Source organism: Rhinolophus hipposideros, assembly GCF_964194185.1.
Source record: "Rhinolophus hipposideros genome assembly, chromosome: 19".
NCBI lineage: Eukaryota > Metazoa > Chordata > Mammalia > Chiroptera > Rhinolophidae > Rhinolophus > Rhinolophus hipposideros.
The window spans coordinates 42113624-42141307 of record NC_138065.1 but is presented as its reverse complement, the minus strand read 5'-3'; the positions used below and the strand labels follow the sequence as shown (position 1 = coordinate 42141307).

General features: G+C 36.4%; 1 protein-coding gene across 1 annotated transcript; it reads right to left on the bottom strand.

Moving 5' to 3' along the window:
* Window positions 1–5329: 5329 nt before the first annotated feature.
* On the bottom strand, window positions 5330–27297 carry SHCBP1L (SHC binding and spindle associated 1 like). Its single transcript, XM_081026697.1, has 10 exons — window positions 26797–27297; window positions 24404–24553; window positions 19488–19702; window positions 18638–18724; window positions 18348–18566; window positions 15083–15188; window positions 8885–9038; window positions 7415–7665; window positions 6485–6607; window positions 5330–5646 (listed from the first exon to the last, which is right to left on the bottom strand). The coding sequence occupies exons 1-10, from the start codon at window positions 27280–27282 to the stop codon at window positions 5395–5397; spliced, it is 2043 nt and encodes a 680-aa protein (XP_080882823.1). The 5' UTR covers window positions 27283–27297; the 3' UTR covers window positions 5330–5394.
* Between the last annotated feature and the right edge of the window lie 387 nt (window positions 27298–27684).

Genomic DNA, 27684 nt, shown 5'->3' with positions numbered 1-27684 from the left:
GGGGATCACAGTTCTACATTACCTGTTGTCCCATGTCTCAGAGCTGTTGATTCATACACATACACACAGCACACACATCTATAGTTTGTATGTGTGTGTGTGTGTGTGTGTAACTTTAAAAATACGTACCATGTTTCCCTGAAAATAAGACGTAGCCAGACAATCAGCTCTAATGCGTCTTTTGGAGCAAAAGTTAATATAAAGACTCCAAAAGACTCAGCTGATTGTTCGGCTAGGTCTTATTTTCGGGGAAACACAGTAGTTTGGTTTTCTAGTGGTTTATTTACATGGAGGAAATGAAGTACCAGTTTGGCTGTCAGTTAAAAGAGGAAGGCAAGTCAGTTTTCATTGTGAAAGAACAACATCCAGAAATTATTCCTTTGAAGGAATGATTAGACTTGGGGAGCAGAGGGCTACATGGAATATTGTTTTGCGACATATTAGTACATGGGGACATCAACCAATGTATTGCATTTCTTTCTCAACCATCCCCCTGCAGTCTGCCTAGAACAAAGAACATAACTCGGTTTAAGGGATATTGTAGCCAGTTTGAAATAATTGGAAAGTTTTTCCAAAACGAGTGCTGATTACACTGCCCTCCCATTCAGATGAAGTGAAGGGCTGGGCACAGTAGTCGGAATTTGGGAGGAAGTAATAGGGAAAGGTGTCTAGTTGCTGCTTATCACCACTCCTCTCACCACACACACGTTGGGATTTGAGGGTATAGTGAGAGTTGACAAAACTGGGTCTGTTCCTCTAGAAATTTCAGGCCGGGAGAAAGCACCTGTTCTGTGATTGGCAGCTTGCATACTTGGCATCTTCGCCATGCACTTCTAAACTTGAGGGTTGTAGCAGTGACAGCAGCTTTCTTTGGGGCTGGGAGTGATGTGGAAGGGAATTGTCAATTTGGGCCCAGATTGATGCTCAAAAGTTGCGGGGGATAAGCTGATCTGCTGGTCCTGGAAATCCAGGCTGCCGAGCATTCTGTGTGCAAGCGTATATTATATTGGCACAGTGTCCTGGAGCTACGATTTGATGGGCTCTCTTGTGCTGTGAAACTGCACGTAAAATTCTGGACATCACCTGTGCTAGTGGAACAGACCAGGAGAATATGAGCAGTTGTGTACACTTAGGGCCAGCACAGACAACTTGATAGAAGTGGACGTCAGTGGCCTCGCACATAGTCAAATGCCAGTTTCCCTTCCTAATCTAGAGGCAGAATTGGGATGCGAGGATAGTAAAGAACACCAGAAATGGAATTGTGGATTGGACTGTAACTGATTTGTGAATTCTGGTTTTGACTGGTAAAAAGCTTCCTGAGTTCCACTGGATTTACCTGAAAGGTTTGAATCGGCCTGAAAACAGGACACTTACGGAAAGTATGTTTGTGTCCCTTCGGTATTTGTGGACTAGCCTCTTGCATGTAGTATAAAAAGATTCTTGAATCATAGGGAAAATTTACTATTGAAGCATTCAAAGTTAACTGATTGAGGTCACCTGAATTTATCAGACTACTTGAGTGATCGTTTAGCTTTTGAGGAACAAAACCTACTTCCTGGGAATTAGGATGACCAACTGTCCTAGTTTGCCTAGTCTCCTGAGACTCAGGAAGTGCTAAGACTGGGAAGGTGCTGGGTAGGCTCGGATGAGTTGGTCATCCTCGGAATAATCTTAATGGCAGGTCTTTTAGGAATTTCCAGACTTTGAAATTAATATTTCTTTCAAACCTAGAAATAGAAAGATAAAGGCTACAAATGAAGCAGCTACATAATCTTAACTGGTTAACCAATATAATACTTTTCATGTTAACCTATAAAAATGTAAAAAAAAAGTTACAAAGTTACACTTATGGTTACACTTAGTTACACTTAGTTACACTTAGTGGTTATTTTTTATAGTTCAGTCATTTTACTTACTATTAAATGATTGGAAATTTGTAGCTCTTTAAAAATAATAGGAAGCGCACTAGGATTAGGTTAACCTACAGATCTAAATGTTTTGGCATTAGTAATTGTCCTGAACATTTCCAAATTAACCTAGTATTCCAATGATAACAAACAATGGCTTTAAAATTTAATTGGTAAATATATGTTCATCTTTCTTACACCATTACAAAATCTGAAAAATATCAAATTACCAAAATATGTATAATGGCATAATGTTTAGTATTAAAATATTAATAAGATACAAAGTTGCCTGTGTTTTCTACAGAACAAACCAGTATTCTGTGAAAAACACATTTTGTTAAAAAACCGCCTTTAGGCTTCAGTTGAATAATAAAGAAGATGTAAAAGGGAACTTAAATATTATCTAGTTCAGTTGTCTTAAGCTTTTGGGGGCTGGGAGGCTCCTTTGAGAATATAATGAAAGCTATGGACTCTCCACTGAAAGGCACGTACACCGTTTTTTAATTAAAATGTCATATAGTTCAGACACTTGGAACCTGCAACACCTGATTTGGGTCCGTCACTGAAAGTAGAGCATACCGATTTCTCATTGTTCACTTCACTGCTTTCCGGCTCTCACTTGAATCCGTAAGTTAACACGCATGCCCTTTCCGATGCGGGGGTCTCACAGTGGCAGCTTGCTCCTGTGATCACAGCGCCTTCTCTGCTTGTGCTGCAGGATGCCTTTCAGTCTTTGGTTGTGGCTACCTGCCATCTTCACTGCTTCTACTTCATGAACTGAGAAGAGGCTCTAGCGTCACGGTCCCCACACGTCTCTTCCATTAAGGTGCTACCCTAGCGGCGAGTGGCAAGGCCGTGGAACAACGGAGAGCTCCACTCCCACTGCCAGTCCCTTACGAAAGGCAGCAGGGGTTCTAATGCGTCCCTTTCCTTCCACACCAAGCTATTCTTCTAACCTCGATTTGTGGTCTTCACCTCTAGAATCCTAATTTCCATCCCCAGCAACTGTGATGAAATGTTCTTAAATGTCCTGGATTGACAAGCTCATTCTTTTGCATAGGCAGAGACCCTTAGTAGCATTCTTTTGAAACTAACAATTACTCGCTATACACAGTGCAGTGTAGGATGTAATGCTTTCTAAGACCCAGTGCCTGTACTCCAAGAAATTTAGTCTAGAAGGAAAGCCAGCTATGTGCACAAATGAGAAGGATGGAGCAGAAATATGGAACCATCTCCTTTAGGTTAATCTCTCTTAAAGGTGTACAAGCTATACAATGGATAGGTGGTCCTGGTGGAAGAAACTTAAATCCCTTTTGAGGAGTAGAATTAGGATTTGTGTTCCCTTAACCTGGAAAATTGGTTAAGGTAGGTGGTAGGCAGAATAATGCACCACCTGCCCCCGAAAGATATCCACGTCCTAATCCCCAGAACCTGTGAATACATATGTGGCACAAGGGACCCTGCAGGTGTCACTAAAGTTAAGGACTTTGAGATGGAGAAATTATCCTGGGTTATCCAGGTAGGTTCGGTCTAATGTGAGTCCTTAAGTGGAAGAGGGAGATGAAAGAGTGGGTCAGGGAGATGAGACTGAAGAGGAGGCAGGAGAAATTCAAAGAGGAGGCAGGAAAGGGACTCAATCCATTTTTGCTGGCTTTGAAGATGAAGGAAGGAGACCATAACCCAAGGAATGCAGTTGGCCTCTAGAAGCTGAGAACGGCCCTCAGCTGACAACCATCAAGGAAGCAGCTCTGTCTTACAACTGCAAGGAACTGAGTTCTGTCAGGATCTTAATGAGCAAGAAAATAAATCCTTCCCTAGAGAATCCAGAAAGGAACAAATAGCCCTGGCAACATAGTGATTTTAGCCCAGTGGGACCCGTGTCAGACTTCAGCCTACAGAAATATAAGGTAAGTTAGTGTGGTTGAAGCCTCTACATTTGTGGCAGTGTGTTATAAAGGAGGTGAAGAGGAGTGGGGAAGGTTAAGGAGAGAGATAAATTTTTGAAAGATCAAATTACTTAGAAAATCTTGTGCTTTGTGCATGCTTTAGGAATATGAGAATAGGAAAAAACTATGCCTGGAGTGGGCCTGGAGAAGAGAAATTGGTTGAAAACCAATGGCAGCAACAGAAAGGAGGAGGAGGACTAATGAATGAGAAGTTTGCTCCTGCAAGGCTATTGCTCTTTCTGCTCACTCTCAAAACATCCTATCTCCTACTCTTCCTGAAACCAAAAACGGAGATAGAGGAAGAAGACTGGAAAGGAAAATCCCCACTCTTACAGCTCATTAAATTCATTAGAGAAAGACTGTTCTTGTTACGGCCTCCATGGACAATCCCTGGAATTATCTTTTATGTCACCCAGCTAACAACAGCTTGTATTAAAACAACAACAACAACAAACAACTATTCAGTAAAACACTGAAGAACAACTATGTCATGTTCAACTTTCAGCCTCAAGAAATTCTCTATGGCAACTCAGGATCGCCTTTGCTAGGTTACAGATCACACTAAGAAAAAGTTTAAGTGTTTGAGCCTGAGTGCTTATTTCCTTCTATATCCTAACATCAATACAAATTTCACTTTCTAGAAAAGTTTCTTAGAAATGAGCCCATATTTTAGAGGACACTTGGCCATCCAATGTAAAAGGTTCCATTTCTTACCTTCCTTTGCAATTAGGTGTAATTATGTGACCAAGTCATAGCTGGAGCGAGGCATGAAAGTTGAAATAATGTGTGCAGCTTTCTTAGGAAGGCCCTGTGCCTTCTGCTTGGCTGGAATTGAGACCTATTGGCATGAGCAGTGATGGCTGTGTTGGACCATATCGTGATTTTGAATGGAAACCAAACAAAAGAAACTTGAATGTTGAGCATGGAATGAATATCTATCTCCCTACGAGCCCTACACTAAGTAGCTACATGGAGCATCTACTAGCCCTATACTGAGTACCTCTGGACTTCTTGAATATAAGGAAGAAATCTATTTCTATTTGTTTACCTGTCTTATTTGAATTTCTGTGTTCCCTGCAGTTGAACCTGATCCTGTGTTATGTAGGATCTTACCTTACCTCATTCACATTACTAGTACATCTAAATGGGAATGACTTAGGAATTAGCTATTAACTTAATTTTTGTCCTATTCTCTACATAAAACACCTAATACTTCTTTTAATGAAGAGTATCAAAAACAATGTTTAAAATCACATTTGTTTTGGGGATTAAATAGTGATGATGGTGGTACCATATACTAAAAATGTACTAAATACCATTGAATTATATCCTTTAAAATGGTGAATTTTATAGTTTATGAATTACATCTCAAAACTTATTTAAAAAGATCTTAAAACGACTCATTCAATGAAAGAGCATTAGAATGTTTAAATATTTAATTAAATACGTTTTGAATTTAATTAAAACTACCCATTTCTGTGGGAGATGAGATTTATTAAAGAAATATCTGAAATATAAAACTTTAACAGAAATCCAGATCTTTAACTTGTGACTATTCTAATATCCCCCTTTAAGTTTGCTTCTATTTTATTATTATTCATTTCCAGATTCAGATTTTGCATTATTTTAGAGGGCGTATTTTCATCTTTTTTGTCTCCTGAAGCAGCTCCTTGGTCGAGGTCGTCTTCTGCTACAATGCAGAACTGTTCCGTTGGTTGCAGAATGCTCACTCCGTAGCCATTGTTGTTGTAAATGTGATTATTCGTCATCTTCAATTTGGGTGCAGGAAGAACCTATTGAAGCATTCGAGGAAATTAGTTTTCAATAATGTCTACAAAAATAAAATATGAAATAATGAACGTGTCATAAGCTCTAGAACTTACATATCCTTGGGTTTTACCCATTTCTTTAAAAAAAGGAATCAGTTTTGAACAAGTGTTAACTTTCCTCACAGTGGATTACTGTAGTATTAACTACAAAAATGTTTAGTGAGGAAACGTTAAAGTTTTCAATGTATTTTTATCAGTTATTAAAGATTCTAGATGGGTTTACAGCAGTGGCCCATGAAGTTGACTTTTAATGTAACATAAATATGAAAATAATTTCAAATAATGATACATAAATTAGATTTCTAGGGGAAAACCTCATTAACTACACAAGTCTAGAGAGGGACTAAAAAGGTAGAATTTATAGAAGTAGAAAGGAATGAGGAGCATTTCACTTATAAATTATTGCTATTAATGTTTTAATTGGTTAGTTTAAGTTATTTTACAAAGTTTGAAAGTAGACAGATATTTCTTAATATAGTTATTATTCTCTTAATTTGGTTTACTTTCCAAAATGTATTACACATCTGCTCAATGAAAAACCTAAAACATTTTTACAGGAGCAAACATACCTATTTTCTCATATTCAAAGTTATTTTCTAAGAATTCAAGTTGAAGTCGTTAAATTATAAGACTAAACTTGTTTCCTATTAGCCATCATTTAAAACATATTTTAATTATTTGTACTATTCTTTTCCAAGTCAATGATACATTTAGGCTAAATTTTAAGACTAAAACTAATATTTTAGTGTTTTTCTAATTATTTATAATTCTTACAAGTCTATATTAAGAAACATGAGAATACCTTCATATTAACTCCACCTAAGGTGCTTTTTGAACTGTCACCAGTTCTGAGGTTATTACAGTGATGAATTTCATTTCTTTCCAGAATGGCTATGCTCCCAGGATACAGTTCAACACCAGCACCCTGTAAATTAAAAGCAAATAAAACAGTCTACAAAATACAAACATACCTCTCTAGAATTGTCTTTTGATTTGAAAATTGTAATTCTGTATTAGCAATCTAAACATACTAAGTTACATGAAAATACATGATAGTGCAAGGAATAATTTATTGTAGATGTTTTAAAAATGTGGAAAAAGAAGGGAGTCAAAAATTTCTTTAAGCAATTCTTTTCAGTTATAAAAATTTATGTATGTATACTCTAAATATCTCATAATGCTGCTAAAATCTTTACTTATTTTAGTGAAAAAGGAAGAAAAAAGTCATTCTATAACAGGTCCTAATTTTTCCACTTCCACTTAATCTTTTTTCCACTTCCACTTAATCTGTTTTTCTCATTCAATTTTCCAGTCCTTTAATCATCTTTGTAATTGTCATCTCAAGCTGTTAGAATTAATCACACTGTACCTTACAGCAATATCTGATAGCTTGTAAGTACTATTTCTTCTTAAATAGACCATCAAGTGACTGGCTCATGATCTATTTTATAGCCTCATGATCTATTTTATAGCCACTGATTCTTAGGTTTATTTTTAAAAAAATCACACTTAAAACAAAGCTAGTAATTCTTTACTTTGGAGTGAAGCAGTTCACTTTTCCTAAGTGTACTGTGACACTCTTGTATGGGTCCTCATTTTGTTTATGTTTATTAGTTTCTAAGCTCACAATTCAATTCAAAGATGTAATCATTATTACACCCTTTGTTTGCATACTAAGATCACTCAAAGTTATCTATAGTCATATAAAGCCATAGTTTTTAAAATGAAGTACCTGGGCACCAGTTATTTCACTGTCTGTAATTGTCAAAGCAGCCCCTGTAAGAACACACACTCCTGTTCCTTCACATTTTAATACACAGTTTTCTACAATCATGTGACCAGACTCCACCACCGCAATACCATCAACTGTCCCTTGTTGTATCAAGGATAGATTCATTAGTTTCACATTATCAGCTTTGGACACCACAAAACTGTCATGAGAAGGTTCGGAAGTAATCATAATTTCCTCTCTGTTTCCAACTCCTAAGTCATAGGGACAAAGATACATAATTAAATCAGTAATCCCAAAGATTAGAGCCCTTTAGTCATTCAATAATACTTGCTGTCTCTGTTTTTCTGTGCACATATTTTAAATAATATATATGATTACTTAGTTAACTAATCAGATACTTTATAATGTAATCTTTTGTCCTTATTTGATGCCATGATGGAAGATTCTGGGTTTATAATCAGTCTAAGTGTACCTATGGTATTTATTCAACATACTCATTCCACTACATATTTCTCTAGACTATATAATCAGCAATAATCTACACAATACCAAAAAAAATAGTATCTTGCTATAACCTAGTTTCAAAACCATAATAAATTACCAGACTAAAAAGACTGGCAGAGACTCTTGGATTAGGTTACAAGATTAATGTAATGATCCATAATTTTACTCTACAGTAGTCAAAGCAATCTTCTAAATTTAACATGAATCCAAAAATAAGGGGTTGAATTTTCAAGAAAGCTACAAATTTTTTAAATTACAAATATGATCCTTCTTATCCATATAGCTCAGCAAAATACTACTGATTACAGCGATCAAAATCTAGTGAAAATTTTGCTTAGTTTTTGCATTGATAGGCAAAGTTTAAGTCACCTGTTCTTTTCTTTTGTCCAGACCGTGGGAATACCCATACTTCAGTGTAAAAGGGCAGAATTAAAGATACTATATTCAGAACCTAAACCTAAAAAAAAGTAAAGTCTCCTTTTTTACTTCTATTTTAGTAAGTTTGCATGTGCATTAACCTTTTGAGAAAATGCTGGATATATTTTAATACAGCCTTATATTTGGGGTTTCCCATTAAAGTGATATGAAGTGCAGTGGAGACAGATGAAAACAAAGTTGTTTGGGTAAAAATGTAGATGGGGCTAATAGAAAATATTTTGTATAGGTATTTTTGTTTTGTTTTGATCATTTAGAATCTGCTACATTATCATGGAGAAGAAGTACTCTCATTGATTGATTTGCTCTGGTACAGTATGTCCAAATGAGATCACCTGTACAGATATGTACTCATGAACAAAATATTTTTTTCCTTTTTTTAAGGTGAGAAAAATCTTAATTGTAGAAAAGGCACATAAGGGATTCCTGTGAAACAAACTCTATTCTAATTTCTAATAATTAACCATGTTTATAATATACATTTGTCCAGTACACATTGCTATAAAAAGATTGCAAGGATGCCCTGCTAACCCTTTATAACGATGTCATCAGTCAATAAAGCAAGATTTACAGCTTGATATTCTCCTGGAAAAATAACTACTGTATCTCCACTATAACAACTATCCAAAGCCAAGTCCAAATCATCATGCTGTTGGAGAAGTGTGTCTGAAGGTAAGTCCTTTACCTGAAAAGAGGAAATAAGACAGCACACCTTCAACAATAGGGTAAACTGAAAGAGGTCATTTTAATCAGTTAACTTATTGGTAACATGCTTTTCCCAAGACTTACCTTGTCTAGGTAATACACTGTAATTGCTGGATGTATTTATATTTGTTAAATGCTCACATTATCAGTCCATCATTTAAGGGAATGATGAAATGAGATTTTCTTTATGATCACTAATAATTTTACAGCTATTAAATACTGTGTGCCAGAAGTCATATTTTGAACCTTAACATTTTTACCTCCTAAGCTTCACAACAGTACTTTGAAGTAAAATATTATTGTCCCCTTAACAGGTTAAGGAAATTGAAACTCAGTGACATTAAGTGATTTGCCCAAGGACACAGAGCAGTGAGTGGTGAAGCTAAGCTTTAGATCCAGCTCTTTGTGACACTATAACACGATTTTGTTTCCAATATAACACGATTTTGTTTCCTTTAACTCAAACTGACCCTACAATTTTGGTATATCAACAAAAACTTATATATTAAAGATTGTAGAACTGAAAACAAAATGTACCAGGAATTTGCACTGGGGGTAGAAAAGGGTAGAGAAGAGCTTCATTATTAGAGCTGTGAAGAGTGACGCTCTTTAAAAATAAAATGAAACTAAAAATATATTCTGAAAAAATATCATTTCATCAATAGAAATGGCAATATCGTTCATATATCTTTTTCTTATAAAAGTGGGTTAGAACCCACCATAATGGCCTCATTTTAACTTATTTGCTTCTTTATATACCTTACCTCCAAATACGTATGGTTATATTCTGAGGTACTGGGGTTAAGACTTCAACATAGGAATTTTGGGGAGATAGCATTCAGTCCATAACATCCCCTAAGATCAGGAACAAGACAAAGACTCCCACTTTTACCACTGCTATTCAGCATCTTATTAGTCAGAAGAATTTCTAGCCAATGCAACTAGATAAAAAGAAGTAAAAGGCATCTAGAATGGAAAGGAAGAAGTAAAACTATATTTGCAGACAATATGATCCTATATAGTCTATACATAGGAAATCCCAAAGAATTCACCAAAAAAAGTATAATAGCTAATAAATTCAACGAAGTACAAGGTATAAGATCACAAGAAAGTCAGTTTTGCTTCTACTCGTATATACCAGCAATGGACATTCTATAAAGGAAATTAAGAAAACAATTCCATTTACAATAGCATCCAATAATAAAATGTCTAGGAATAGTTTTAACCTGCATAAAAGATGAAAGCTTTCTATGTCCAAAACTATAAAACCTTGCTGAAAGAAATTAAAGAATACCTAAACAAGTGAAAAAAATCCCATGTTCACGGACTGGAAGATTTTAATATTACTAAGATGACGAGACTACCCAAATTGATCTACGGATTCAATGTAATCCCTATCAAAATTCCAACAGCTTTTTTTTCTTTGCAGAAATGGAAGAGCTCATTCTCTGAATAGCCAAAAGATTATCGGGGGGAAAAGATGAAGGACTCAATTTCTGATTTCAAAACTTTCTACAAAGCAACAGTATTAAAACTGTGTGATATTGTCATAAGGATAAACATTCTGACCCATGGACTAGAATTAAAAGCCCAGAAGTAAATCCATACCACCATGACCAACTTATTTTTAACAAGAGTGCTAAGACCATTCAATCTCTCTCAACAATGCTGTTGGGACAATTGGATAACTATATGCAGAAGAATGAAATTGGACTCCTACCTCATACCATATAAAAAAATTAACTCAAAATGGATCAATGACCTAAATATAAGAGAGAAAACCATAAAACTCTTAGAAGAAAACATAAGAGTACATTTTTATGACCTTGGATTTGAAAATGGCTTCTTAGGTATGACACCAAAAGCATCAAACTTTAAAACTTTTGTACATCAAAGGACATTATCAAGAAAGTGAAAAGACAACTATAGAATGGGAGAAAATACTTGCAAAACATATATTTAATACTATGTCTAGTATCCATAATACATAAAGAATTAATAAGCATCAACAACAAAAAGACAACCCAATTAAAATATGGGCAGAGGACCTGAATAGACATTTCTCCAAAGAAGATATACAAATGACCAATAAGCACGTGAAAAGATGCTCGACCTCATTAGTCATTAAGGAAATGAAAATCAAAACCACAATGAGATACCACTTCATACCCTCTAAGATGTCTATAACAAGAAAGATAACAAATGTTGCTAAGGATGTGGAGAAATCAGGACCCTCATACATTTCTGGTGGGAATGTAAAATGGTTCAGCTGCTGTGGCAAACAGTTTCGTATCTCAAAAAGTTAAACACAGAATTACCATATTAACCAATAATTTTACTAAGTAAATACCCCAAACAATTGAAAACAGGTCGTCAAATATTTGTATGTGAATGTTCATAGCAATGCTATTTACACTAGCCACAAGATGGAAACAACTCAAATACCTATCAGCTGATGAATGGATAAGCAAATTGTGGTATGTACATACAATAGAACATTATTCAGCTATAAAAAGAAATGACATCCTGATACATGTTCCATTGTGGCTAAACTTCAAAAATGTTATGCTAAGTGGAAGAAGCCAAACATAAGTGATCACATAGTATATGATTTCGTTGATATGAAATATACAGAATAGGAAAATTTATAGAGACAGAAAGGAAACTGATCGTTGTCAAGGGCTGGAGGGAAGGGGGAATGGGATTTTATTTTGAAGTGATGCAAATGTTGAGTACTAGAGAGAGGTGGTAGTGGCACAATACTTTGAATGTCACTGAACTGTTCACTTTAAAATGGTTCATTTTGTGATGTGAATTTCACCTCAAAAAAAAGAAAAGAAAAGATACAAGAAAGAGAAGGATTAACCAAGAGCACTTTTTTTTTTCCAGGAGTCAGGTAGCAACAGAATCAGTTGTACAGATGGAAAGGAGTTAATTAAATTCATCTTTGTATCTGGTATGTTTTCAGATACAGTTATCACCTTTTGTAGCATTACAGTTAAAATCTAAGCAATGATGATACATTATTGGGATATGAATGGCAAAATAATAATAATAGCAGTTGACATTTTTTGTGGTAGGCACTTTGCTAAAAGATTTATGTAAATTAAATCTCTTAAGCCTAATGACGCTGTAGAATTCATTACTCCCTTTTACAAATGAGGAAATAAGAGAAACTATGTATTAAGTATTAAGAATCAAATGCAGGTTTTTATAATTTCAAAGCCTATGTTCTTTACCCCACACTATCTTGTCTCCAGACCAAGAAAGAAGAGCATAGAGCCCGTGATGAACAGTGGGGATTCTGCTATTTCTTCGAGATCTGAGAGAATGACTCAGAATGTTTAACTTTAGGCCCTGGAGCAAGTTCTTCTTATCTTTACCAGCAATAATTCAGAAGCCAGAGTGGGTCTAAACCTAAAGATAGTTGTCAGAATTTGAGAACTTGGGGACTAGGAGAACGATACTTGATTTGATTGACTGGAAGGATATTTATGACATTGAATAGGGAACATAGGAAGACTAGGAAAGGGCTGTGTACAAAAAGGTAAGTTCAAATTTAGAACTGTTGTGTTAGTGAGACATCCAGGTAAAGATGCTTAGAAGGACAGGAAGTAACACTGGCCAGCAAAGAATAAAAGCAAGGGAAAAATAAAGGGGAATAAATTTACTGAAAAATCACTGTGTGCCAGGCACTGCTAGGTATTTTATACATAACATCCCATTTCACCCTCAGAAAACCCTATCTGGTGGTGGTGGTGGTGGTGGTGGTGGTGGTGGTGGTGATGGTGGTAAACATTTATTAAGCACATACTATGTCCTGGGCATTACTTTAAACATATTACACATATGAACTCATTTAATATTCACAACTCTATAAATAAAGAACATAGCATTATCCCCATTTTACAAGTGAGGGACTAAAGCACCAATGGGTAAATAATTTGTTGAAAATCACCTAACTGCGAAGTGGCAAAGCCAGAATCTGAATCCAGGCAGTTTGGCTCCAGAGCCTGCGCTCTAGATACAGTTTTTTTTCTGTCTTTTTAAAGCGCTCTGCCGATAAGGAAATTGAGGTTCAGAGGTTAGGCAGCTTGCCCAAGATTACATCGTTATTAAGTGGTCTCAGACAGGCCAGATAAACCCTGGGCTGTCTGACTGCGAAGACCCTGTCTTGTCACTACACTACTTGTGAAGATCCCCAACATAAAGATGATGGGCAGATAGAACTGCTTAAGGAGAGAGTACAGAACAGGAAGAACACTGAGTAAGGAATGCTCAAAGTTGAGAAAACTGTTAAAGGCTGTGCACATCGCTATGACTACTATCAAAATATTTTGTCAACTGTAAAGGTAAATCTAAAATCAAAGGCCTCAGCAACCTGGAAGGTAACGATGCTGCCTTCAGTCTTCCTCTCACTATCCTGGCCTCCCAAGTTCACGGATATTTATTTACACAAAACTAAAAATGATAAAATGAGGCTGGAACCTATACCTTACTTTTTATAAAGATGTTTTAAAAGATGTTTACATAGATAATTGGTAGAATCATTAATGTTATTGAATAATCTGATCCAATAAGCAATTAAAAGGAAAATTAAATTTCGTTGAAAATAATAAAAATGGTAGGAGAGCAGACAAGACCAGTCTAATAAGACAGGTTTGTCTCTCACCATCTCCTTGCTGGACTTCTTCAGGACCATACTCTCTTGTCAAACATACACTCATTTACTGATTCAACCAAAAGCGGTGGGCACCTATCATGTGCCAAGCATCGTGCTAAGTGATTGATGTCTGGTAAACATATACCCTCAACAAGCTCATGTTCTAGTAAGAGCCACAAAAAGTCTTAAATACAGTCATGACAAGGGAAAGCGCAGGGTGCTGAGGTCGTGTGTAGCAGTCTAATTATTCTGGAAGGTGGTGGGAGGTTGGAAATGATACCGAAATTGAGAACTGAAGGAGGTGAGGTGGCTCTGAGACATATCCCAGGATGCCGTGTTGGTGAGGGAGAGAGAGCACAGGAAAGATGATGAGGGATACGGTTAGGATAACTCTCAGAAAATTGTAATTAGCAATTGGGTAGATGATGGCACCACTTACTGGAACAGAGAACTCTAGAATATAAACAGGTCAATGAATATGAGCATGAATTTAATTGTGGACATTTGAGTTGAAGTACTTGTGAGATAATCAGGTGGTGATGAGCAGTAGGCAGTTGGGCATACAGGTTTGGGGCTCAGAACAAAAATCTGGCCTGAGGATACACATTTTAGATTATCAGTATATATAATCACGGTCATGGGGAGACATGAGATAAATCATTTATGGATAACGTAGTGCAGAAAAAAAGATAAGTACCAAACGTTTAGAGGACAGAAGGAGAGAGAAAGAAAAAAAAAAAAACTTCAAAGAATGAAAACCAGGAAAGTATAGTAACAGAAGACAACGAGAAAGAATATTTCAGAGAGGGAGCTGTGAAATGCTACTAAGAGGTCAAGTGAGATGGGGATATTTACTTTGACTTAGAACATTTTTTACTCTTGGGCTGGTGACATTTATAGTCTTCTTTCAGGTTTCATCTGAGTTATTTCTTCCATGCAGCACTGTACCCATCCTGTGTGTGTCCTGTACATACTCCTAACATAGCATCTGTCATTCCTTGTTATATCGTAATTGCCTATTTACTTGTCCATGTCTCCACCATAATTTAAACTTGTTGAATGTATGAAGCAGCAAGACTGGGGATCTGTTTCTACACCATCTTTCTCAGATGCTGTCTTTCTCATATTTGTCTCCCATCCTTTCCATAGATATGAGCTAGCGTAGTGCCTGACAACAAAGGTTCGTACTCAGCAATTAATTGTTGACATTTACTTATTATTGTATGCCATCAGTAAGCTGGAGGTAATGGGGAAATAAGGCATTCAGGAATCAGACAAGAACCCCACCTTCAAAGAGCTTCTTTTCTGATTAGATGCAGCTAAACTTAAATGAACAAGTCAGAATAAAGTGTATTTCTTACCATGTCAGTAGTCATTACTTTTGTTACAATATGTGTTATGGTCTTTCCAAAGTCTCTTTTTCCTTTCCTACGCCTCAGAATTCTTGGAAAGAAAGGTCCATGAACTCTAGAGTAGAAAACATTCATGATTAAATTAACGTGAAAAAGATTCAACCTACACTTACTTAGGAAATAAGCATTTTTGAGAAATAGGTGTCACTAAGTTTAAGCTCCTTAAGAGCAACAAGCAACTTGAGAACAATGAATAATTAAAGTGTTTTAGATAACTGGGTATTTAAACACTTGATCTTTTTATTTTAATGGTTTGTACCTGAAATCTGCATGCAACCCACTCCACTGAATACCTCAATCACCTCAACTTTTCAGTACAGTGGAAAATTTTCCTGATTGTATTTTCATAATCCACTAAGTTGTAGACCCCCACAAAGCAGAATTCGGTTATGTTCGTGATACTGAGGCATAAGAATGTTTTGGGACATGCCTAATTTTAGATACTATGTTCAATCAAGAGGTTGTTTTGTTTCAAAAGAGCTAGTTGGCAGTTGGCCTCCCAGAGGTACAATTCTAGCTTCTCTTTCAGTAGTTGTTTTTATATTGTTTGCTATTCAGCACTTCTAATGAATTCCATTTTTTTCTCTCTGCTTTTCTTTACAATTCCTGTTTCCTATCGCTTAATCATTTAAGTGTCATCAAATGAAAGAAAAAAATTGGAGTCTACCTTTTATCATTACTGTCAGCCGAAGGGACACTCCTTCTCCAATAAATACAGAAGCACCCTAACCTCCTTAGCTGTAATCTTTTGGGTTCTCTGTAGCACTTTATTGTTTGATGCTAAGGGAAGGCAGCTTTAGTACCAATATATTTCAGCTCTTATTTTAATTATCAAATATCTTTGTGAAGCTTAAAATTTCAGGAAACTGGTTCTAAGAATTTACCATGCAAGTTATTAAAATTTGAATTCCAACATACTAGCAGTGTCCTCCAAAGCAAAAGTTTCGTTTCACATTTCAAAATCAAACCCACTCAGCATTTTTATACCAATTTCAGCAAGTGGCTTTGATACTGAGAACTACTCATACATTTTTTTTTTACCATATACCTGATTAGTAGCTACTCAAAGAGTAAAGCATCCTACATTCAGGACGTGACAGTAGTTTATCGTGCAACCCTAGTTTTAAAATCAAAGGTATGTATCGGTGTGTTTTTTAAATCAACTTTATTAAGGTATAATTTACATAACACACTCGTTTTAAGTGAACCATTTCATGAGGTTTCACAAATGTGCACACCCGTTTAACTCAATCCCAATAAGCAAGGTAGAGGACATTCCTACCACACTCGGTGTTGTATCTATAAACTCATTGCCAAACCCAAGGTCTCCTATGTTTTATTCTAGAAGTCTTGTAGTTTTGCTTTACATTAAGAGCTATGGTTCACTTTGAGTTAATTTATGTGAAAGCTTTTTTCTTGTAAAGATGGTAATGATAACTCAAAAGCTCTTTACATGGCACAGCTGGATCTGGAAATCCTTTTCCATAGTTTCCATATCCCTGTTGAGATTTCCCAAATATTAACACCATATTTTCCTTTAATTCTTTAGACATATTTATTATAACAGCTGATGTGAAGTCTTTGTTTGGTAAAGCCAACATCTGGACCCACTGGAAATCAGTCTATACTGTCTTTTTTCCTGAGTATGGATCTAATATTCTGGTTTCTTTGCATGTCTATTAATTTTTTGGTTGAACTTTGGAGGTTTTGTATGATATATTTTAGTAATTCTGGACTGTGTTATGTTCTTCTGAGGACTGTTAGTCTTATATTCTGCCAGGCAGTATGAGGTATATGCAGCAGCTGACATCCCCGCTCATTTTTCTAGACTGCCACGTTCCATTTTTTGCACGGTTCCCAGATTTATCTGCCCCACCAATGCTAGCTAGCATAGTTTAGTGGTCAACCGAGGATTTGGTCAGAGTTTATGCTCAATTTTTGGATACCCCCCTTTTACAGCTCTTTGACTTTCAGGATATCGCACCTCAATTTCCAGCTGCTCTGTCAGCCCTGAACTCTATCCTTTGTAACCTTGAAACGTACTGCAGTTTTTTGCTGCCAGTGCTATAAGAATTGGTGATCACCCTCAGACCAAAAAGCCAAAAATTCCCATTTTCTTACCAATTCCAAGGATAAATCTATGTCAAGGATAAATTTTTCTGGTTGTCACCTCCTTTAGATCATTTCATAGTGCCTTCAAATAGTTGAATCTTTTTAATATATTTTGTCCAGATTTTGTAATTGTTATCTATGGGAGGGTTTGACCAATTTACTCCACCACTCCCAGACCTAGATTCTCTGTGATTATAACTTTTAAGATGAGAGAACTCTGTGTTGCCCTAAGCCATTAGAATCTAGAGTCTAGTGATAACTTGTATTCAGATTCAACTTTCATTGAATCTGCATTTCTAATAAGTGGATTTCAAAAAAGTAACTCCAAAGTTTTGTTACACAGGGATCCCAATAATAAGGAAATATCAAAAATAGGCACTAGAAGGGGATTCTTAGTGATGAAAAAATAGGTCAAATTTGAAAGAAAGTACAAAAAGAAAAGATTTAGGCTAAGTAAAATGTGGGTCAGAATTCCTAAGGCAAAGAATGAGTAAAGGTAGAACACAGAAGAGAGGGTTTAACAATTTAGTATGAAATAGAAGTCCTTTGGCTCCCTTCAAGACTTTCCACTAATTTGAGGGACATGAGCAAGAATTCCTGTTTCCTCTCTATTTAAAAACAAAGGCAGAAATATGTATATTTTACCGTACAGTAATATAAAAATATTTTAATACATTTTGAAGTATTCTGGAGAATGATGCTGATTAAATCTACATTGTTTTATTTATCATCAAAAACAACATCAACTTACGTTGGTTAGAAAAACGGAAATTATGAGGCAGCCAAATTAGTCAACTCTGTCTTTACTTTACATATTATATGTGGAGGAGGTCCACCTCCTTGCTTATGCTTTGGCCAAAATAAAAAAGGTAAAGATAAAAGATAAAAGGAAAGGACTAAATTTATGAAATTTTTTTCATCAAGTCATCTAATATAAAAATAATTTTCCAATATTGGCAGTTGCACCTTATGCTTATCTCATATATCGGACATCTAATTTTATAATCATTTCAATCGGGGTAACATACCTAAGTTAAGTGATATGATAAAAGAATGACCATGTAATCTTTTTGTTTCCATTTAAAATAGAGCAAATTATTACCGGAGGCGTAAATCTTCCCACACTTTCAATAATCCACAGAGCATTACTATCTCATAGTATTTTCTCCAGCATTCAACAGCCTCTGCTGCAGAGGGGTCTTCTTTAATGTTGCTCTGATACTCAATGAGCTCCACACGCTTGTTTTTATATTTCTCCAAAGTTTTTTTGAAACGTTGTGCAATAGGACCAGGTATTGTTCCATCCTGTATATCACACCACCTGAAAAGTATCAATATAGTTACAATGTTTATCTTAGATAATGTAGTGAATAAGTTTTTAACTATACTTACAACTTAATTCTTTCTTCAATCAAAGCGGTATAATTCTCACAGCCTTCTTCATCATCCCAGTCTCTCCAAAGAAAGTCATAAAAAAACCTATGATAAATTAAGATGAAAGTGGTTAAAAAATAGCAAGTACCACGTTTAGAATTAAAAAGACATTCTGATGTCAGAATTCTTTACGTGAATCTTAATTCTTAAGGAAAATATTTTTAAGTGACCTTTCAATGAACTAATATTAAAGGTTAACTTTAAAAATTAGATTATCTGGATTCTATTTTAGGTTACTACAGATAAGATAATGTTTCTTGAAGTGGAACTATAAATTTCAGATTTCATAGATTTGGTTATTTTGTTCACCAAAAAAATAATACTTAAGATATAATTAAATATGTACATTGAGGGGAGGAAAGCATTAGAAAAACATAAACATGCCACAGAATATTCTATATTAAGTTTATGGATAGCTTCTCTCAAATTGTATCAGCTTGTTAAGAAATAATCATAATGTGAATGATGACATCCAGTATTTGTAATGCCCTTAAATGTGAAAAATGAAATCTGATATATTTAAGATCCTTAAATATGAATAGAATTTAATATTTTCTCTAGAAATTTCTTAATTCAATTTTTATAACATGCAAGATTGAAAAATAGCAAATTTTTAATTGCCCATATATAATACTTCACAAGAGACTTTTCACTAAAAGAGTTAATATGGTCATTAAAAATGAACAAATTGAATTCAACAGAGTAAAAATCACATCAATAAATATTCATAAAGTGTTTATATGAACAAAACGTACGTATTACATTTTTTAATGATAATTGTAACTTTCAGAAGTAAAAGCTCTAATACCTTACAACTTCCAAGGCCAAAGCAATATCATGTAAATCAGAATCTTGTCGTTCAACAGGGTACACTTCCAAGAGAGGCACACTATGCTCTAGTTCTTCTAAAATCTCATCAACCAAATCCCTTGGAATATTTGAAATGTTAGAAGAAAAAGGCTCAGCAACAGAAACAGTAACTTTGAAACAAGATGATGAGCTTTGGTGTGGTTTACAAGTTACCTAAAATAAATATTATAAAATGTATAATTACAAATGAAAGTAAACCACAAGGAATTTTTTCTCCTATATGAGCTACTTATAAAATTTCTTTTAAATATTTTATGATTTCTCTAACAATCAATATGTAGAATAATTACAGATCAATATTAAATAATCAACATAATTTTTCAAACCCTATTTCTTAAACATTCGTTTTTAAGGTTCATGAGAGGAATTGCATATCTCCTACATTATTTCTAAGTGTGAGTTGCCAGACTTTTGGATTTTATAGAACAGTAGTATTTAAAAAGGTTTTATTTTGGATCAATTTTGCCATGAAAGGACACAAACAATAAATGCTTAATTTGAGAAAATTTTGCTTTATAAACAACACCCTGTTGTGTTTACTTGGCTCATTTCACCACAATATAGTGAGAACCTCCAGCACTTGCCTGATAATCAATGTTTGAGAATCACTGAGTCAACATTACTGCTTTAAAAATTAATAAATTAAATGTTAACACAAAATTAAAAATTAACAGAAGTTGGTATACTTTACACATCATACAAGTTTGTCAATTATACCTCAATAAAACTGAAAAACATTAACACTTCCAGTAATCAACTTTGAAAAATTTCAAGTTCATGTCCAATAAAATTATTTTTAGGTAGAGCTTATTTACCTAAAGCTACTCATGGCAGCTTTATTCATAACTACCCAAATTTGCAAGCAACAAAGATGTCCTTTGTAGGTAAATGGCTAAATAAACTGTGGTACATCCACACAATGGAATGTTACACAGTGCTAAAAAGAAATGAGCCATCAAGACATGAAAACACATGGAGGAAACTTAAATGCGTATTTCTAAATGAAAGAAGCCAATCTGAAAAGGCTACATACTATATAAAACCAACTATGTGACATTCTGGAAAAGGTGAAACTATGGAAACTGAAAACATCAGTGTTTGCCAGGGTTTGGGTAGGGGTGGAGGGGACGAATAGGCAGAGAACAGGATTTTTAGGGCAGTGAAAATACTTTGTATGATAGTCTAATGATGTGTACAGGTCATTACACATTTGTGCAAACCCATAGAATATACAGCACCAAGAGTGAACCCTAACGTAAACTATCGACTTTGGGTGATTATGATGTGTCAGTGTGTAAGGTTCATCAACTAGAGCAAATGTGCCAGTCTGGCGGGAGGCGGGGGGGTAGGCTGATAATGGGGGCGGCTGTGCATTTGTGGGGGCAGGGGATCTATGGGAAATCTCCATACCTTCCTCTTGATAATGCTTTGTACCTGAAACTGCTCTAAAAATGTTTAATGTTATATTAAATATTAACACAAAACTTAAAATTAACACAAACACTTCCAGTCATCAATTTTGAAAAATTTCAAATACATGTCTTAATGACAGGCTTTGTTTTTAGGTAGAATTAAGAAACATTTTAAATGTCAGGTAGTGTTATAGCATCAATACATATGACAATAATCATTTAAATACAGGAAAGGTCTTCAATTCACTAACCAAACTTTGAAGTACAAATTTTATAATCAATTTAATATAAATTCTATTTTTCAAAAAAGCTATGGGACAGAAAAAAATAGGAAAAATAGAATAACAATTTAAAACTGGGGTTTGAATATAAGTGATCTGCAGCCCATATTTGTGACAGAACAAAAATATATTTCCAAAAAGTAGGTATAAAATTTGATAGAGCCTTATATCTTAAAATTTTAGATTTTTTTTTTAAATCAATAGTCTGCATGCATATAGTTTACAATCAAATGGCTGCACTAGGTTTGAGAAATAGAATTCCTTGACAATCTCCCACCACCCTCTGATTCTTCTTCCCAGAGGCAAGCACTTTTAATTCTTTTAGCTGATTATTTTGAAATTTACCTTTTTATTTTTAAATAATGTTCTTATGTTGCCAGTTACAGTTTTGTTTCAGTGTTTGGCATTATATAGTGATTTTTTTATATAAGAATTGACTTGACTCTCTCATTTACCCCCACCCCCATCACATATACCCACACTCTCCTGGTCCTTCATCCACCAGTATAGTTGTACTTAGTATTCAGCATTTACCTTAAGGTTTGAAAATGCCATTTACAGGTAAGCCATATCATGTAAGCTGGTTAATTTTTCTTTCCTAACCAAACTTTTTTTCTCAGGAGTCAATAATTGTATTGCTTTTCATTTGCTCCGTTTTCTATGTGCCTTTCATTAAGAACCTCCAATTCCCTAAGGTTGTGTAAATCTTTCAAGATGTTCAAAATACAATAGGTCGTGTTTGAAATGAAATATCAGTTTCATTTTCTTGAAGCACTCTTTTCCAGAGTTCTCTGACTAGTTCCAACCTGAACTGGCTCTCTAGGCCTGCTACAGACATAGCTGTCATCGCTTCGTTCTGGGAATTCCCTTTGCTTTTCTCTTATGTTGGCCCCTCTGTATTTTGGATCTGATATCTTATTTTTTGATTTACTTCCGTGACTGAAGACGACATCCATTAACTTCCCGAGAGGGGTACACTGGACACAACTTTTGAGATCACACATAATTGAAAGTATCTTTTTTTTCTACTCGTATGTTCTACCCTGGCTCTTTCCATGGGTACTCCATGTATCAGTATCTTTAGGTCTTTTCTTTTGAGCTGATCATAGAAAAAAACCTGTCAATTCCAGTGCCTGGAGGGATATGCCTTAGCTGCTTGTGTTCTAGAAGCAGCAGTTAGGGTAGAAGCAGAGGATTCCAACATTCAGTGTCAGTAAACTTTCTTACTCCCTTCTTCTCCATGGGATACTCCCATTCTAAGTCATGCTTCTCAAGCCAGTTCTTAAATCTGTAGATTTATGCCTTTTGCCAAATTTGGGGAATAGCCATTATTACTTTGAATATTTTTTCAGCCCCCACCTTTTTTTCTCTCCCTCTGGGACTCTGAAGACATGAATGTTTGGTTTTTGTTATAGTTCAATACATCCCTGAGGCTCTGAGTATTTTTGTTTTGTTTTCCAGTCTATTTTCTCTCTGGGGTTCAAGTAATTTCTATTCCTATCTTCAATTCATTGATTGCTTCCTCCGACTTCATTCTGCTCTTGTGTGCCTCCATTGAGTTTATTTCAGTTATTGTACTTTTTAGTTCTAAGACTTTTGTTTTTCTTTATATGTTTTTCTTTCCTTTATTTGCAGAGACTTTCTATTTCTTTGCTGAGATTGTTATTTCATTTGTTTCACATCCGTTCATAATTAAATGCGCATTTTTTGATGACTGCTTTAAAATCCTTGTCAGATAATTCTAACATCTGTGTCATCTCAGTGTTGATGTCTATTGTTTTATCCCATTCAAGTTAAGATTTTCCTCATTCTTAGAAATGATTGAGAAGTGATTTTCTATTGAAACCTGGACATATTTTGGTATGAGATTCTCAATCTTATTTTCTTATTTAAATCTTTTATCAGTCAGATAACCGACATAGAAAGGGGTTTGCCACCATGGTACTGCCAGATGGGGATGGAAGTCCAGGTTCTCCACTCAGCATCTATCAACACCGGGGCAGGGGTGAGGGGTCTTTGTTACTGCTGTTCAGAGGTGGGAGTTCAGGTTCCCCATTAGGCTTGACTGGGAGAGAGAGGAACACCTCAATACTGCTCCCCCATTGTCTTCACGGACGTCATTGTTGGGGGGGCAGGGGTGAAAGTCCTGCTTCTCCAGTAGACCCTTTCTGACACCACGCTTGCTGGAGGGGTGGTAGTCCAGGCTTTCCACACAGTCTACATTGACACCAAGGGGTGGGTAGGGGAAATTCCTTACTACCCAGCTCCCCATTTTCTTCCCACTAGGTCTTCTCTACCACCATTGTGACAGTGAGGTTCCTGTGCCTTGATACAACTTGGCAAGGGTAGTCTCTATGATTGAAAATAGGCCATTGTTTACCTGTGAAAATGCCACTACTCCACAGGATACAGAACTGAACTGCTTTTTCAGGTAGTGTGCATTGTGATGAGTTTCAAATGCAAGTTTTTTCTGTGGCCAAAACTACAGATTTGAAATATCTATCTGAGGCAGGGGTACCATTTGGATTGTAAATATTAATTTCTGTACAAGTATAATTGACCTTTTAGGGGATCAAATTTAGAACATCAAATATGCCCCAATATTTAACTTTCAGACAGAGAAAATCAAAATCTTATCAGATGAAGGCTTGAAAGTTGATGTATTAAAAGGCTACTTTCCATGGGAAAAAAAAATTTCAAATTTTATTGATAGTTTTCTGATCCATTTTTTTCTTTCCTAATCTAACTAAATCTCATAATTCAGATAAATTAAGATTAAAGGGAAATGATGGAAAAAGAAGACTCAAATTTGTTAAAGCTTAAATTACTATTTTTTAAGAAATGCAATTTTATTATTTTTGTTATTTTAACAATTGAAATTAGGCTAATACTGTCTGATACTACTAAATTCTATTGATAACTATTTGATATATATAATATAATGATATAATGATAACTATAATTATAATGATAACTATTTACAGGTAAATGACTGTGATATCCCCCCTTACCTTCTTTTTACACTAATTTGCTTAGAAACTTAAAATACAAGTACACTTTTGTCAATCTTTAAGTATCAAAACCCAAAATAAATACGATAATAATTTGGTCTTAAAAAGAACTGATAACTTCATTTAAAAGATCAGGTAAAAAATTTTCACCTCAACCAGTATGCCAACAAAAGGGATAGAAGCTTCTTCGTATTTAACAAAGAATAATTCAGGATTAGTCCTCCAGACTCCAAGCCATTTGTCTTTCAACTTTAATTTTTCTGATAAGTATTTACTCATAGCCTCATCAGCATCTTCTGCCTAGCAAAAGAAAATATATATATATATGAAATTCTAGATTTATATATATTTTTACAGATTTCTATTTAAATATAGAACAATAATCCTTAAAAATGAAAAACCTGGAAAATAATAGATTTTTTTTCAACAACCATTATTTTTATTTCTAATTTGTTTTTAATTTATTGGGGTGACAATTGTTAGTGAAATTACATAGATTTCAGGTGTACAATTCCGTATTACATCATCTATAAATCCCACTGTGTGTTCACCACCCAGAGTCAGTTCTCCTTCCATCACCATATATTTGATCCCCCTTACCCTCATCTCCCTCCCCCCACCCCCTTTACCCTCTGGTAACCACTAAACTATTGTCTGTGTCTATGAGTTTTTGTTTCTCATTTGTTTGTCTTGTTATTTTGTTGTTTTGGTTTATATACCACATGATTTATATACCACATATGAGTGAAATCATAGGGTTCTCTGCTTTTTCTGTCTGACTTATTTCACTTAGAATTATACTCTCAAGATCCATCCATGTTGTCACAAATGTTCCTATATCATCTTTTCTTACTGCCAAATAGTATTCCATTGTGTATATATACCACAACTTCTTTATCCATTTATCTATCGAAGGACATTTTGGTTGTTTCCATGTCTTGGCCACCGCAAACAAAGCTGCAATGAACATTGGAGCACACGTGTCTTTATGTATAAATGTTTTCAAATTTTTGGCGTAGATACCCAAAATAGGGATTGCTGGGTCATATGGTTATTCTATTCGTAATTTCTTGAGGAACCTCCACACTGCCTTCCATAGCGGCTGCACCAGTCTGCATTCCCACCAACAGTGTATGAGGGTTCCTTTTTCTCCACAGCCTCTCCAACACTTGCTACTATTTGTCTTGTTGATGACAGCCATTCTGACTGAGGTAAGGTGATATCTCATTGTGGTTTTTATTTGCATTTCTCTGATGATTAGTGATGTTGAGCCTTTTTTCATATGTCTATTTGCCATTTGTATGTCCTCTTTGGAGAAATGTCTCTTCAGGTCCTCTGCCCATTTTTCAATTGGGTTGTTTGTTTTTTTGTTGTTGAGCTTCATGAGTTCCTTGTATATTTTGGATATTAGTCCCTTATCGGATGCACTGTTTGCAAAAATCTTCTCCCATTCAATTGGTTGCCTCTTTATTTTGTCGATGGTTTCTTTTGCTGTGCAGAAGCTTTTAAGTTTCATATAGACCCATTCGTTTATTTTAGCTTTTACTTCCAGTGCCTTTGGAGTCAAATTCATAAAATGTTCTTTGAACCCAAGGTCCGTAAGTTTAGTACCTATGTTTTCTTCTATGTGGTTTATTGTGGCAGGTCTTACGCTTAAGTCCTTGATCCATTTTGAATAAAAAATGATAGATTTTAACTGAATCTATAAGGGAACATATAAACATTAAAAAATTAAAATAAAAGAGATATATTCACTCAATAGATCATAATTCTGAGATGAGACATCTACTTATTATATAACCATTGTTGATATTTTGGTGTATTTCCTTCCAGTCGTTTTTCTATGCATATATTCATCATACATATAAATCACGTTTTATCTCCTGATTTTTTTAACTTAATTTTGTAATGGTAGCGTAAGCATATCTATTAGTTCTTGAAAACATAATTTTTACAGCTGCATGCATTGTTTTCCATGATATGAAGCCGCCACAATTTCTTTACTGCCACTGTGGTTGGAAATTTAGTTTCTAATTTTTGACTTTTATAAATATCACTGCAATGAATATACTGGTACATAAATTCTTCTGCTATAACTTAAAAAAAAAAAAGTTAGAAACAGAATATTTGCTCTATTCAGTGTTACCAGGTACAGTATGTATCTTCTATACAAAACATCATTCCACATCGTCGACTGGTGTCTGGGAACCATTCTTAGGGTATAAATATTTTTCGCATTGCAGTGTAAAAGTCAAGGCTAAGAAATCTGATCCTCACCTTTGGGCATAGATTATTAAGTGAAGAAGATGTATACCTGGGCGTTGATAAGGCCTATCTTCATCTTTTAGGAGCTCTTGGAAAACCAGAAAACACTCTAGTGTCAGAGCTATCCCCTTCACCGACAAATTTTCTGTTGGACGGAAATCGAATTGTAACTCCTGTGGGGCAGGGCCTGAGTACACCTCAGGGGGAAGCCCTAGAAAGGTTAAGTAAGTGGGATTTTCTGAAAAGCAGGTTTTCTGTGTGTCTTCTGTACCCGGCACCTTGAGAGCTAGTCCCGCCTTCTCTGCTGGTCCCCCTACCAGGGTCCTACGCGGGACTCCGGTCCGTTTTCCCACGCTCACCTTACAGCCCTCCAGCACTTCGTCGCAATACAGCGCCACCTTCTCGTCCCGCCACATGCCCCGCATGGGGGCGGTGCACACTGGGGGCAGTGGCTGCGCCTTCTCTTCCTCCTTGGGCTCCGAGAGAAGGGGCTCTTCCTCCTCCTCCGCGGGCCCTTCTCGGGAGTCCTCGGCCGGAGCGGTGGGCGGGAGCTGGAGCCGCCGCCGGGCCGCGGCGCCGCCCACTGTGCCCCTCACGGGTCGAGGGGACGCCACCACCGACCGCACCGGGGACGTACCGCTCTTCCGGGCCCCCGCCGCCGCCCACTCCCCGGCTGGGGCAGAGGCAACCTGGTCGCCCGGCTTGCCCGGGCTAGTGGCTAGGACTGGGTCCTCGGGCACCGTAGCCCTGGACTCCGACGCCATGGCCTGCGCAGCCGAGGGCCAGCAGCAGCCGTTGGCCACCTTTCCCGCCCTGCGGCGCACGCACGGGCCAATGGGCGAGTGCGCCTCCCGCGGCCAACGAGCGCCGGGGCTCGAGGGCGTCCCGCCCCGGCGGAGGAGGAGCCGGGGGGCGCGGACGGACAGGCAGGTTGCGGACCGGGTTTAGGACAGGGTGCGGGGCAAGGTTCTGAGCCAGGTGTTGGGGGACGGCGTCTGGGCGGGGCGTGATGGCGAGGGCGGGGCTGCAGGCGGGAGGGGCGGGGCTTGGACACACCCCGCGCGGGTCCGAGAGGGGCGGGGCGGGGCGTGGCGTGATGGCGAGGGCGGGGCTGCAGGCGGGCGGGGCGGGGCCTGGACACACCCGCGCGGGTCAGAGAGGGGCGG